At 40.0% G+C, this 14865-nt stretch overlaps 1 protein-coding gene across 1 annotated transcript in view; it reads right to left on the bottom strand.

Annotated features, from left to right (window-relative positions):
* Window positions 1-14865, bottom strand: part of LOC109879455 (potassium voltage-gated channel subfamily C member 1) — an 88382-nt gene that overhangs the window by 47610 nt on the left and 25907 nt on the right. The window contains exons 3-4 of the mRNA XM_031801557.1: window positions 11867-11926; window positions 10251-10427 (exon numbers count right to left, since the gene is read on the bottom strand). Of these exons, the coding sequence (XP_031657417.1) occupies window positions 10251-10427; window positions 11867-11926 (237 nt within the window). The remainder of the gene's footprint in view (window positions 1-10250; window positions 10428-11866; window positions 11927-14865) is intronic.

Below are 14865 nucleotides of genomic sequence, written 5' to 3'. Positions count from 1 at the left end.
TCTGCTACAGTATATTGGAGAATATGTTGGCAGTCTGCTACAGTATATTGGTTGAAAATGTTGGCAGTCTGCTACAGTATATTGAATAATATGTTGGCAGTCTGCTACAGTATACTGGAGAATATGTTAACAGTCTGCTACAGTATATTGGAGAATATGTTGGCAGTTAGAATACATTGGAGAATATGTTGGCAGTCTGCTACAGTATATTGGAGAATATGTTGGCAGTCTGCTACAGTATATTGGTTGAATATGTTGGCAGTCTGCTACAGTATATTGAAGAATATGTTGGCAGTCTGCTACAGTATACTGGAGAATATGTTGACAGTCTGCTACAGTATATTGGAGAATATGTTGGCAGTTAGAATACATTGGAGAATATGTTGGCAGTCTGCTACAGTATATTGGAGAATATGTTGACAGTCTGCTACAGTATATTGGAGAATATGTTGACAGTCTGCTACAGTATACTGGAGAATATGTTGACATTCTGCTACAGTATATTGGAGAATATGTTGGTAGTTAGAATACATTGGAGAATATGTTGGCAGTCTGCTACAGTATATTGGAGAATATTTTTTTGGCAGTCTGCTACAGTATATTGGAGAATATGTTGACAGTCTGCTACAGTATACTGGAGAATATGTTGACAGTCTGCTACAGTATATTGGAGAATATGTTGGCAGTCTGCTACAGTATATTGGAGAATATGTTTACAGTCTGCTACAGTATATTGGAGAATATGTTGGCAGTCTGCTACAGTATACTGGAGAATATGTTGACAGTCTGCTACAGTATACTGGAGAATATGTTGGCAGTCTGCTACAGTATATTGGAGAATATGTTGTCAGTCTGCTACAGTATACTGGAGAATATGTTGGCAGTCTGCTACAGTATATTGGAGAATATGTTGGCAGTTAGAATACATTGGATAATATGTTGGCAGTCTGCTACAGTATATTGGTTGAATATGTTGGCAGTCTGCTACAGTATATTGAAGAATATGTTGGCAGTCTGCTACAGTATACTGGAGAATATGTTGACAGTTTGCTACAGTATATTGGAGAATATGTTGGCAGTCTGCTACAGTATATTGGAGAATATGTTGACAGTCTGCTACAGTATATTGGAGAATATGTTGGCAGTCTGCTACAGTATATTGGAGAATATGTTGACAGTCTGCTACAGTATATTGGAGAATATGTTGACAGTCTGCTACAGTATATTGGAGAATATGTTGGCAGTCTGCTACCGTATATTGGAGAATATGTTGGCAGTCTGCTACAGTCTTTTGGTTGAATATGTTGGCAGTCTGCTACAGTATATTGGAGAATATGTTGGCAGTCTGCTACAGTATATTGGAGAATATGTTGGCAGTCTGCTACAGTATATTGGAGAATATGTTGGCAGTCTGCTACAGTATATTGGAGAATATGTTGGCAGTCTGCTACAGTATATTGGAGAATATGTTGGCAGTCTGCTACAGTATATTGGAGAATATGTTGACAGTCTGCTACAGTATATTGGAGAATATGTTGGCAGTCTGCTACAGTATATTGGAGAATATGTTGGCAGTCTGCTACAGTCTTTTGGTTGAATATGTTGGCAGTCTGCTACAGTATATTGGAGAATATGTTGGCAGTCTGCTACAGTATATTGGAGAATATGTTGGCAGTCTGCTACAGTATATTGGTTGAAAATTTTGGCAGTCTGCTACAGTATATTGAATAATATGTTGGCAGTCTGCTACAGTATACTGGAGAATATGTTAACAGTCTGCTACAGTATATTGGAGAATATGTTGGCAGTTAGAATACATTGGAGAATATGTTGGCAGTCTGCTACAGTATATTGGAGAATATGTTGGCAGTCTGCTACAGTATATTGGTTGAATATGTTGGCAGTCTGCTACAGTATATTGAAGAATATGTTGGCAGTCTGCTACAGTATACTGGAGAATATGTTAACAGTCTGCTACAGTATATTGGAGAATATGTTGGCAGTTAGAATACATTGGAGAATATGTTGGCAGTCTGCTACAGTATATTGGAGAATATGTTGGCAGTCTGCTACAGTATATTGGAGAATATGTTGGCAGTCTGCTACAGTATATTGGAGAATATGTTGACAGTCTGCTACAGTATATTGGAGAATATGTTAACAGTCTGCTACAGTATATTGGAGAATATGTTGGCAGTTAGAATACATTGGAGAATATGTTGGCAGTCTGCTACAGTATATTGGAGAATATGTTTACAGTCTGCTACAGTATATTGGAGAATATGTTGGCAGTCTGCTACAGTATATTGGAGAATATGTTGACAGTCTGCTACAGTATATTGGAGAATATGTTGGCAGTCTGCTACAGTATATTGGAGAATATGTTGGCAGTCTGCTACAGTCTTTTGGTTGAATATGTTGGCAGTCTGCTACAGTATATTGGAGAATATGTTGGCAGTCTGCTACAGTATATTGGAGAATATGTTGGCAGTCTGCTACAGTATATTGGAGAATATGTTGACAGTCTGCTGCAGTATATTGCGGAATATGTTGGCAGTCTGCTACAGTATATTGGAGAATATGTTGACAGTCTGCTGCAGTATATTGCGGAATATGTTGGCAGTCTGCTACAGTATATTGGAGAATATGTTGACAGTCTGCTGCAGTATATTGCGGAATATGTTGGCAGTCTGCTACAGTATACTGGAGAATATGTTGACAGTCTGCTACAGTATACTGGATAATATGTTGACAGTCTGCTACAGTATACTGGAGAATATGTTGGCAGTCTGCTACAGTATATTGGAGAATATGTTGACAGTCTGCTACAGTATATTGGTTGAAAATGTTGGCAGTCTGCTACAGTATATTGAATAATATGTTGGCAGTCTGCTACAGTATACTGGAGAATATGTTAACAGTCTGCTACAGTATATTGGAGAATATGTTGGCAGTTAGAATACATTGGAGAATATGTTGGCAGTCTGCTACAGTATATTGGAGAATATGTTGGCAGTCTGCTACAGTATATTGGTTGAATATGTTGGCAGTCTGCTACAGTATATTGAAGAATATGTTGGCAGTCTGCTACAGTATACTGGAGAATATGTTGACAGTCTGCTACAGTATATTGGAGAATATGTTGGCAGTTAGAATACATTGGAGAATATGTTGGCAGTCTGCTACAGTATATTGGAGAATATGTTGACAGTCTGCTACAGTATATTGGAGAATATGTTGACAGTCTGCTACAGTATACTGGAGAATATGTTGACAGTCTGCTACAGTATATTGGAGAATATGTTGGTAGTTAGAATACATTGGAGAATATGTTGGCAGTCTGCTACAGTATATTGGAGAATATTTTTTGGGCAGTCTGCTACAGTATATTGGAGAATATGTTGACAGTCTGCTACAGTATACTGGAGAATATGTTGACAGTCTGCTACCGTATATTGGAGAATATGTTGGCAGTCTGCTACAGTCTTTTGGTTGAATATGTTGGCAGTCTGCTACAGTATATTGGAGAATATGTTGGCAGTCTGCTACAGTATATTGGAGAATATGTTGGCAGTCTGCTACAGTATATTGGAGAATATGTTGGCAGTCTGCTACAGTATATTGGAGAATATGTTGGCAGTCTGCTACAGTATATTGGAGAATATGTTGGCAGTCTGCTACAGTATATTGGAGAATATGTTGACAGTCTGCTACAGTATATTGGAGAATATGTTGGCAGTCTGCTACAGTATATTGGAGAATATGTTGGCAGTCTGCTACAGTCTTTTGGTTGAATATGTTGGCAGTCTGCTACAGTATATTGGAGAATATGTTGGCAGTCTGCTACAGTATATTGGAGAATATGTTGGCAGTCTGCTACAGTATATTGGTTGAAAATGTTGGCAGTCTGCTACAGTATATTGAATAATATGTTGGCAGTCTGCTACAGTATACTGGAGAATATGTTAACAGTCTGCTACAGTATATTGGAGAATATGTTGGCAGTTAGAATACATTGGAGAATATGTTGGCAGTCTGCTACAGTATATTGGAGAATATGTTGGCAGTCTGCTACAGTATATTGGTTGAATATGTTGGCAGTCTGCTACAGTATATTGAAGAATATGTTGGCAGTCTGCTACAGTATACTGGAGAATATGTTGACAGTCTGCTACAGTATATTGGAGAATATGTTGGCAGTTAGAATACATTGGAGAATATGTTGGCAGTCTGCTACAGTATATTGGAGAATATGTTGACAGTCTGCTACAGTATATTGGAGAATATGTTGACAGTCTGCTACAGTATACTGGACAATATGTTGACAGTCTGCTACAGTATATTGGAGAATATGTTGGTAGTTAGAATACATTGGAGAATATGTTGGCAGTCTGCTACAGTATATTGGAGAATATTTTTTGGGCAGTCTGCTACAGTATATTGGAGAATATGTTGACAGTCTGCTACAGTATACTGGAGAATATGTTGACAGTCTGCTACAGTATATTGGAGAATATGTTGGCAGTCTGCTACAGTATATTGGAGAATATGTTTACAGTCTGCTACAGTATATTGGAGAATATGTTGGCAGTCTGCTACAGTATACTGGAGAATATGTTGACAGTCTGCTACAGTATACTGGAGAATATGTTGGCAGTCTGCTACAGTATATTGGAGAATATGTTGTCAGTCTGCTACAGTATACTGGAGAATATGTTGGCAGTCTGCTACAGTATATTGGAGAATATGTTGGCAGTTAGAATACATTGGATAATATGTTGGCAGTCTGCTACAGTATATTGGTTGAATATGTTGGCAGTCTGCTACAGTATATTGAAGAATATGTTGGCAGTCTGCTACAGTATACTGGAGAATATGTTGACAGTTTGCTACAGTATATTGGAGAATATGTTGGCAGTCTGCTACAGTATACTGGAGAATATGTTGACAGTCTGCTAGAGTATATTGGAGAATATGTTGGCAGTTAGAATACATTGGAGAATATGTTGGCAGTCTGCTACAGTATATTGGAGAATATGTTGACAGTCTGCTACAGTATACTGGAGAATATGTTGACAGTCTGCTACAGTATATTGGAGAATATGTTGGCAGTCTGCTACAGTATATTGGAGAATATGTTGACAGTCTGCTACAGTATATTGGAGAATATGTTGACAGTCTGCTACAGTATATTGGAGAATATGTTGGCAGTCTGCTACCGTATATTGGAGAATATGTTGGCAGTCTGCTACAGTCTTTTGGTTGAATATGTTGGCAGTCTGCTACAGTATATTGGAGAATATGTTGGCAGTCTGCTACAGTATATTGGAGAATATGTTGGCAGTCTGCTACAGTATATTGGAGAATATGTTGGCAGTCTGCTACAGTATATTGGAGAATATGTTGGCAGTCTGCTACAGTATATTGGAGAATATGTTGGCAGTCTGCTACAGTATATTGGAGAATATGTTGACAGTCTGCTACAGTATATTGGAGAATATGTTGGCAGTCTGCTACAGTATATTGGAGAATATGTTGGCAGTCTGCTACAGTCTTTTGGTTGAATATGTTGGCAGTCTGCTACAGTATATTGGATAATATGTTGGCAGTCTGCTACAGTATATTGGAGAATATGTTGGCAGTCTGCTACAGTATATTGGAGAATATGTTGACAGTCTGCTGCAGTATATTGCGGAATATGTTGGCAGTCTGCTACAGTATACTGGAGAATATGTTGACAGTCTGCTACAGTATACTGGAGAATATGTTGACAGTCTGCTACAGTATACTGGAGAATATGTTGGCAGTCTGCTACAGTATATTGGAGAATATGTTGACAGTCTGCTACAGTATATTGGAGAATATGTTGGCAGTCTGCTACAGTATATTGAAGAATATGTTGGCAGTCTGCTACAGTATACTGGAGAATATGTTGACAGTCTGCTACAGTATATTGGAGAATATGTTGGCAGTTAGAATACATTGGAGAATATGTTGGCAGTCTGCTACAGTATATTGGAGAATATGTTGGCAGTCTGCTACAGTATATTGGTTGAATATGTTGGCAGTCTGCTACAGTATATTGAAGAATATGTTGGCAGTCTGCTACAGTATACTGGAGAATATGTTGACAGTCTGCTACAGTATATTGGAGAATATGTTGGCAGTTAGAATACATTGGAGAATATGTTGGCAGTCTGCTACAGTATATTGGAGAATATGTTGACAGTCTGCTACAGTATATTGGAGAATATGTTGACAGTCTGCTACAGTATACTGGAGAATATGTTGACAGTCTGCTACAGTATATTGGAGAATATGTTGGTAGTTAGAATACATTGGAGAATATGTTGGCAGTCTGCTACAGTATATTAGAGAATATGTTGGCAGTCTGCTACAGTATATTGGAGAATATGTTGACAGTCTGCTACAGTATACTGGAGAATATGTTGACAGTCTGCTACAGTATATTGGAGAATATGTTGGCAGTCTGCTACAGTATATTGGAGAATATATTGACAGTCTGCTACAGTATATTGGAGAATATGTTGGCAGTCTGCTACAGTATACTGGAGAATATGTTGACAGTCTGCTACAGTATACTGGAGAATATGTTGGCAGTCTGCTACAGTATATTGGAGAATATGTTGTCAGTCTGCTACAGTATACTGGAGAATATGTTGGCAGTCTGCTACAGTATATTGGAGAATGTGTTGGCAGTCTGCTAAGTATATTGGAGAATATGTTGACAGTCTGCTACACTTTTTACCGATTCTCCCTGTAGATTTGGGGATTCTGTCCTGTGTTCCCTTTAACTGAGAGCCAAGGGCTGAATCCCCCAACTTGAGAAACGGAATGAGGTTTTGAGGTTTTGCATACATTAGGCATCGATGGCAATAAGAGATTTGTTAGGTCACTGTTGGCTCAAGCCCCAATAGAACAATAGCTTTGTGCTTTTAGATACCAGTTAAAACACAGACTGGATTAGAGTTGGCGTAGTCATGAATTATATATTTTTTAAAGACAGACATTTAAAAGTATAATCTTTTTTTTTTTTTTTACAATGTTTGTTGTTTTACAAATTTAGGGTTGGGCATTTCATTTTACTCTGTCATGAGGCAACTTCACATAGCCCCTCATAACGCCACAGGACTCCATACTCCATAGTCAGATATTATCTATTAGCGTTGGGCTCTAACACCACACTAATTACACCCATCAGCAAGACAGGGCATCATGATGATCGTCAATAGCGTCAGATTCCTAATCATCAGCAGGGTTCCTCATCAATAGCATCAGATTCCTAATCATCAACAGGGTTCCTCATCAATAGCATCAGATTCCTAATCATCAACAGGGTTCCTCATCAATAGCGTCAGATTCCTAATCATCAGCAGGGTTCCTCATCAATAGCATCAGATTCCTAATCATCAGCAGGGTTCCTCATCAATAGCATCAGATTCCTAATCATCAACAGGGTTCCTCATCAATAGCATCAGATTCCTAATCATCAACAGGGTTCCTCATCAATAGCATCAGATTCCTAATCATCAACAGGGTTCCTCATCAATAGCATCAGATTCCTAATCATCAACATTGTTCCTCATCAATAGCATCAGATTCCTAATCATCAACAGGGTTCCTCATCAATAGCATCAGTAGAACAAACACACCAGCTAGCTGCATACATGATAGAGCCAGTAAAACAACAAACAAAAGATACATCAAGGATTTCTTCACAAGCACATTGTATTTCATATAATAACATCTCAAATGGGTTGTTTTGTTTGTATAACATATAGGAACATTATATATAGGTACATTATGTATGTTGTGTGTATATAAAATAGTCACTTCATCAAAATAAAAAAAGTCAGAATTCATCTAAGATAAATCAAGAAATCTGTCATTCATTTAGACGTTTTTTTTTGCTGAGGAGATCTTCGTTGCGCAATGTTACATCTAGCTAAGGTGTTTGGTGCAGTATTTCTCAATTTAAAAAATGTGCCTGAAAAACTGGTCAGTGCACTGCATCCAGTCTATCAAGTCGGGAAAGCCTTGCTGTGCTCAGGACTGATTTCTGAGAACTATAACTTGTCTACAACTTCATCATCCGCAAGCTGTCAAACTAATTTGTTTATCAGCCCCCCCCCCCCCAAAAAGAATTGCTATTTGGCTAAGTTCCAACACTGTGTTTGTCAATGAAGCTAGCAGTCACATTGAGCAGCCAGGCCACAATTTAATTAAATTTTTTATTTAACTAGGCAAGTCAGTTAAGAACAAATTCTTATTTACAATGACGGCCTACCCCGGCCAAACCCGGAGAACTCTGGGCCAATTGTGCGCTGCCCTATGGGACTCCCAATCAACTTATCAAGTCACTGGGCAAGTGGGCATGATCCTAATCAAATCAAATTGTATTTGTCATATGATCCTAATCCATATCCACCCATCCTGTATGTCGTGACAAACTCACTTACAAAACGTAGTTTTGGACGAGACTGACTTTATGGCCAAAATTATCCGATTTACACTTTGTAGTCAATTTTGATGCTATAATCAATATTTCTGACTCATACCCAGCTAGCACAGTGGATCTGGGCCGATTCCGGCTGAGTCGGGGCACTCGGCCAAGAGTCAGGTGTGAGTTATCTGGCCCAAATGTATTACTTGGGGCTCGGGCCGATTCTGGTGATAGTTATCTGGCCCAAATATATTACTTGGGCCTCGGGCTGCTTTATATAATTAACATATAATTATTTATTTTCCCATATTTTCTCATTGTTTCTGTGATCAAAAAATACAATTAACATTTAAACTAATTCTTTAAGAGTACTGTGTAGTATTTTAGTATTTTGATACTCTGTGCAAGGCAATTGATAGGCATTAAAACCTTTGTGGATGGAGCCTGTATGTATAAAATGTACAATAGTGATATTTAAAATTACTAAATTGGGTAGTTTTGTATACATTTATAAAAATTTGGATCGGGTCGCTTCTGGGGGATTCTGGTGAGATGCTGACAAAGTCATTCCAGTAGATGGAAACGGGCCGATGTACTTGGGCCGGTTCTGGGCAGTCGTTAATTTTGATTCCGTGTCGAGTCCAACACCTGATTCCGGGCCGATTCAATCAGTTCCGGCCTCCCGGAAGATGGCCGCTTCTGGGCCAGATTCCTCATTGCTAGCTGGGTATCGATGCCACATAGGCCATTTAAAACCAGAGAAGTTGGTTCTAAAGGAAAAGGATAATTGGAATACGTCTGATTACATCTTATAGTACTTTCTGCATCCCAAATGACACTCTATCCCAAATATACGGCCCTGATCAACAGTAGTACGCTATATAGGGAATAGGGTGTCATTTGCGACGCAGGCCCTAGTCCCTTTGCACTATTTCAACCTGATGATGTCATAGGCTCTCCAGTAATGTCCAGTAATGTCCTGTAATGTCCTGTAATGCCCAGTAATGTCCTGTAATGTCCAGTAATGTCCTGTAATGTCCAGTAATGTCCTGTAATGTCCAGTAATGTCCAGTAATGTCCTGTAATGTCCTGTAATGTCCAGTAATGTCCTGTCATGTCCAGTAATGTCCAGTAATGTCCTGTAATGTCCTGACCTTGATTTTTTTGCAGAAGTATTTTTAGAACTCAGACTTTCGAAGATGAGTCTTAAAAAAAAAATATATAAAACTCAACAACCACAAAAAAGCATCTGCTTAAGTGTGTGTACATTACTGTATTAACTTGGGATATTGTTTTTCAATGGGAAAGGTTCCAAACTAGCTGAATCTGGAGGGCGTCTTTAATGACCCGTCATGTTCTATGGAGTTCAGAGCACTTCTCTACAGAGCTACGGTAGCTACAAGTATCATCGACAAAGACGTTTCAAAAACACGTTGGTCAAAAGAAAGACAAAACCGAATGTAAAGTGACCGTTGTCTATTGTTAGGAGGAGAGGTCAAACCAGAATGCAGATCTATAAGATGCCAGTTAGGGGGTAGAGCAAAGGCTTGGATAACAACCTTGTGTGTGTGTGTGTGTGTCTGCGTTTGCATCATATGCATGTACACATGCGTGTTGGCCCACAGGTTGAAATTGTGTACTGTATGTACGATTATGAGAAATCCGGTCGTAGGGAAAGCAACCCGTTTAATAGCTGCCTATGTTTGGCAGTTACAGTACATAACTCTCCTCCCTCCTCCCCTTATGTGGTTGGACTGTGTTTGGCTGTTACTGTAGGTGTACGTACCCCTCCTGACTCTACACCCTTTGTGGTTGGGTCGTTCTGCAGCTGTGGTGATGAGACAACAAGGCCGTTCTCTCTCACTGGGGCTGAAAATCTCCTCTGGCGAGATGGCCTGGTCTATATGAGGACAGTCTTCATTTGCTAGAGCTGCGTTGGCCGCCTCCCCATTCAGCTTGGAATCTTCAGACAGACACACAGGAGATTCCATAGAAATAGAATTAGAACAGGAGATTCCATGGAAATAGAATTAGAACAGGAGATTCCTTAGAAGGAATTAGAACAGGAGATTCCATGGAAATATAATTAGAACAGGAGATTCCATAGAAACAGAATTAGAACAGGAGATTCCATAGAAACAGAATTAGAACAGGATATTCCATAGAAACAGAATTAGAACAGGATATTCCATAGAAACAGAATTAGAATAGGACATTCCATAGAAACAGAATTAGATCAGGAGATTCAGGAGATTCCATAGAAGTAAAATTAGAATATCATTTCTCCAGGAGATACAGACAACAAGGTCAAACACTCTGATCAAATACAAGATTTAAATGCTTCTTGTCCAACTGCCAAACAAGAGACCAGAGCAGAGAACTGCAACAATTAGATAAATGGGCATCCCAATTCAAACAAGAGACCAGAGCAGAGAACTGCAACAATTAGATAAACGGGCATCCCAATTCAAACAAGAGACCAGAGCAGAGAACTGCAACAATTAGATAAACGGGCATCCCAATTCAAACAAGAGACCAGAGCAGAGAACTGCAACAATTAGATAAACGGGCATCCCAATTCAAACAAGAGACCAGAGCAGAGAACTGCAACAATTAGATAAACGGGCATCCCAATTCAAACAAGAGACCAGAGCAGAGAACTGCAACAATTAGATAAACGGGCATCCCAATTCAAACAAGAGACCAGAGCAGAGAACTGCAACAATTAGATAAACGGGCATCCCAATTCAAACAAGAGACCAGAGCAGAGAACTGCAACAATTAGATAAACGGGCATCCCAATTCAAACAAGAGACCAGAGCAGAGAACTGCAACAATTAGATAAACGGGCATCCCAATTCAAACAAGAGACCAGAGCAGAGAACTGCAACAATTAGATAAACGGGCATCCCAATTCAAACAAGAGACCAGAGCAGAGAACTGCAACAATTAGATAAACGGGCATCCCAATTCAAACAAGAGACCAGAGCAGAGAACTGCAACAATTAGATAAACGGGCATCCCAATTCAAACAAGAGACCAGAGCAGAGAACTGCAACAATTAGATAAACGGGCATCCCAATTCAAACAAGAGACCAGAGCAGAGAACTGCAACAATTAGATAAACGGGCATCTCAATTCAAACAAGAGACCAGAGCAGAGAACTGCAACAATTAGATAAATGGGCATCCCAATTCAATTCACTACAACTCCATTCCTTCCCTCAGAGGCTAACCTGAAGTCTGGCAAAAGTGAATCATATGATGTTTAGTAACCAACAACAACATTACCAGCTTAAAGGAGCTCCATATAGGATTTCTTTAAACAACAAAAACATCATTTCAAGAAAATATCCATAATATAGCTGCAGTAATGGGGGAATTGTTTTAAAGTGCTACTTACCCTCCAGTGTTGTGCTTGGCTGTGATATTCGCCTATTGATTTCTGCCGCTGGAGAGGCATCTGTTGTCAAAATGGGAAAGCTGTTTTGACTTTGTGACGGTGTTATCTAGTGGAAGTAGGGTCAAGTGACCAATATAGAAAAATCATAATTTTCTGGTTACTAAAATTGTGAAATATCTTTTAACCAAAATCAAAAGTGAAAAGCGTAAGTCTCCGTTATGTTACAGGGAAATTGGATGCGGGGGGGGGAATCTGTTTTGAATGGAGCAGAGTGCTGTTGCAATTCACCTATCTTACTATGTTTTTTACATGTATTTCACCTTTATTTAACTAGGCAAGTCAGTTAACAACAAAGTCTTATTTACAATGATGGCCTACCCCGGCCAAACCCGGACGACCCTGGGCCAATTGTGCACCGCCCCATGGGACTCCCAATCACGGATGGATGTGACACAGCCTGGATTCGAACCAGGCACTGCAGTGACGCGTCTTGCACTGAAATGCTGTGCCACTCGGAAGTCCACATAGGGGAGAAGGTCTGAGAAATTCTAGGTGCAGCACATTCAATTAGAAGATGGGGTATGTATTGCACATATCCCAGCATGATTCAAATAAAATATTACTGACTGTTTAACCTCTCTTGGGTAGGGGGCAGTATTTTCACTTCCGGATAAAAAGCGTGCCCAAAGTAAACTGCCTGTTATTCAGGCCCAGAATGGCTGTCACTTTTATTATAAGGCCAAGTCCTCCCAGATTGCAGTTCCTAGGGCTTCCACTAGATGTCAACAGTCTTTAGAAAGAGTTTCAGGCTGGTTTTTGGAAAAATGAGCTAGAATTTGTCGTTTTTCTAGGTGGCTCCCATTTTAGCTGTTGTGTTTCCAAGCGCGTGGAAGAGAGAGAGCGTACTTTGGTATTTTTCTCCGGTAAAGACAATAATGATTCTATGTCTTAAATTTTTACGTTTATTTACATATTAGGGTACCTAAGGTTTCATTATTGACGTTGTTTGACTTGTTTGGAATAGTTTATTAGTAACGTTTGGGATTCATTTTTTATGCATTTTGATGGAGGGAAACTGGGTGGATTATTGACTGAAGCCCGCCAGCTAAACTGAGTTTTTATGGATATAAAGAAGGACTTTATCAAACAAAAGGACCATTTGTGATGTAACTGGGACCTTTTGGAGTGTCAACAGAAGAAGATCATCAAAGGTAAGGCAATTATTATATCGCTATTTCTGACTTTCGTGTCGCACCTGCCTGGTTGAAATATGTTTTTCATGGTTTTGTATGCGGGGCACCGTCCTCAGATAATCGCATGGTTTGCTTTCGCCGTAAAGCCTTTTTGAAATCTGACACAGCGGCTGGATTAACAAGAAGTTAAGCTTTATTTTTGATGTATTACACTTGTGATTTTATGAAAGTTAAATATTTATAATTCTGTAGTTTGCGCTCTGCAATTTCACCGGATATTGGCCAGGTGGGACGCCCATAAGAAGCTAAATAAATTATACTAGCACTGCTTCGGACAGTCAACAGCAGGATTTGAAGCATGCTACAGAAGTATATTACAGTGTGTACTGTAGTAGTGGTGGTGATGGTGTCTGGACTCAGATGGTTAGTGGGTTTAGTGGCGGGTGCATTTTAGTATGCTACGTCGGATGGTGCCAACGTGAGACAAGTATGTTAGCCTTAAAAACATCAACCCACTTGACCTGACAAGTAGCAGCCTAGTACCTCGGTAGCGCATGCTAGTCACCTGCATTCAATGATCAGCACAAGTTAATGTGTGCCATGCTTGTCCATGTTAGTTAATGTGTGCAATGCTTGTCCATGTTAGTTAATGTGTGCCATGCTTGTCCAGTACTTAACTTGATGCGATTGTCCTTTATATGCCTAAAATTAACACTGAACTTTAATTTGCTCTTTCTTTTATAGTAAAGCTATAGTAGTTACCATAGTAACACCATCTGATGCCAAATAACTACACAACAACAATCGCTAACTTCATACGGGTATTTCGTTTTACAGAATCTTTTACATATCTTTTCATTGCCTTGATGTAAGCCCCTTACACATATATGAATCTTCATTACATAATTATTACTAAATAGGTGTGTGTGACACGGATGCAGACGCCAGACTGGCTGTGAGAGTGCTAGGAAGGTGGCAGTGAGTCATGTGCTACATTCCACGGGCTACATCTCAATCTGCTAATCATAAAGCTTATTGATCTTTTAATAAATGAGAGATGAATTTGTTAAATCAGAAGTGGCCGAGTTACCTGGTTGAGCCACTGGGAGTAGAGGGAGGGCGTCTACAGATAAACAGTGAGACAAATAGTGAGAGAGACAGACAGCGAGACAGACAGCGAGACAGACAGCGAGACAGACAGTGAGACAGACAGCGAGACAGACAGCGAGACAGACAGTGAGACAGACAGTGAGACAGACAGCGAGACAGACAGCGTGACAGACAGCGAGACAGACAGTGAGACAGACAGCGAGACAGACAGTGAGAGAGACAGTGAGAAATACAGCGAGACAGACAGCGAGAGAGACAGTGAGACAGACAGCGAGACAGACAGCGTGACAGACAGCGAGACAGACAGTGAGAGAGACAGTGAGAAATACAGCGAGACAGACAGTGAGAGAGACAGTGAGACAGACAGCGAGACAGACAGCGTGACAGACAGCGAGACAAACAGCGAGACAGACAGCGAGACAGACAGTGAGAGAGACAGTGAGAGAGACAGCGAGACAGACAGTGAGACAGACAGTGAGAGAGACAGCGAGACAGACAGCGAGACAGACAGCGAGACAGACAGAGAGACAGACAGCGAGAGAGACAGTGAGAGAGACAGTGAGAGAGACAGTGAGACAGTGAGAGAGACAGTGAGACAGACAGCGAGACAGACAGCGAGACAGACAGTGAGACAAACAGCGAGACAAATAGTGAGACAGACAGTGAGACATACAGTGAGAGAGACAGTGAGAGAGA

The sequence above is a fragment of the Oncorhynchus kisutch genome, linkage group LG22 (assembly GCF_002021735.2).
Source record: "Oncorhynchus kisutch isolate 150728-3 linkage group LG22, Okis_V2, whole genome shotgun sequence".
Lineage (NCBI taxonomy): Eukaryota > Metazoa > Chordata > Actinopteri > Salmoniformes > Salmonidae > Oncorhynchus > Oncorhynchus kisutch.
The sequence above is the reverse complement of the archived record's forward strand: the minus strand, read 5'-3'. Positions and strand labels throughout refer to the sequence as shown.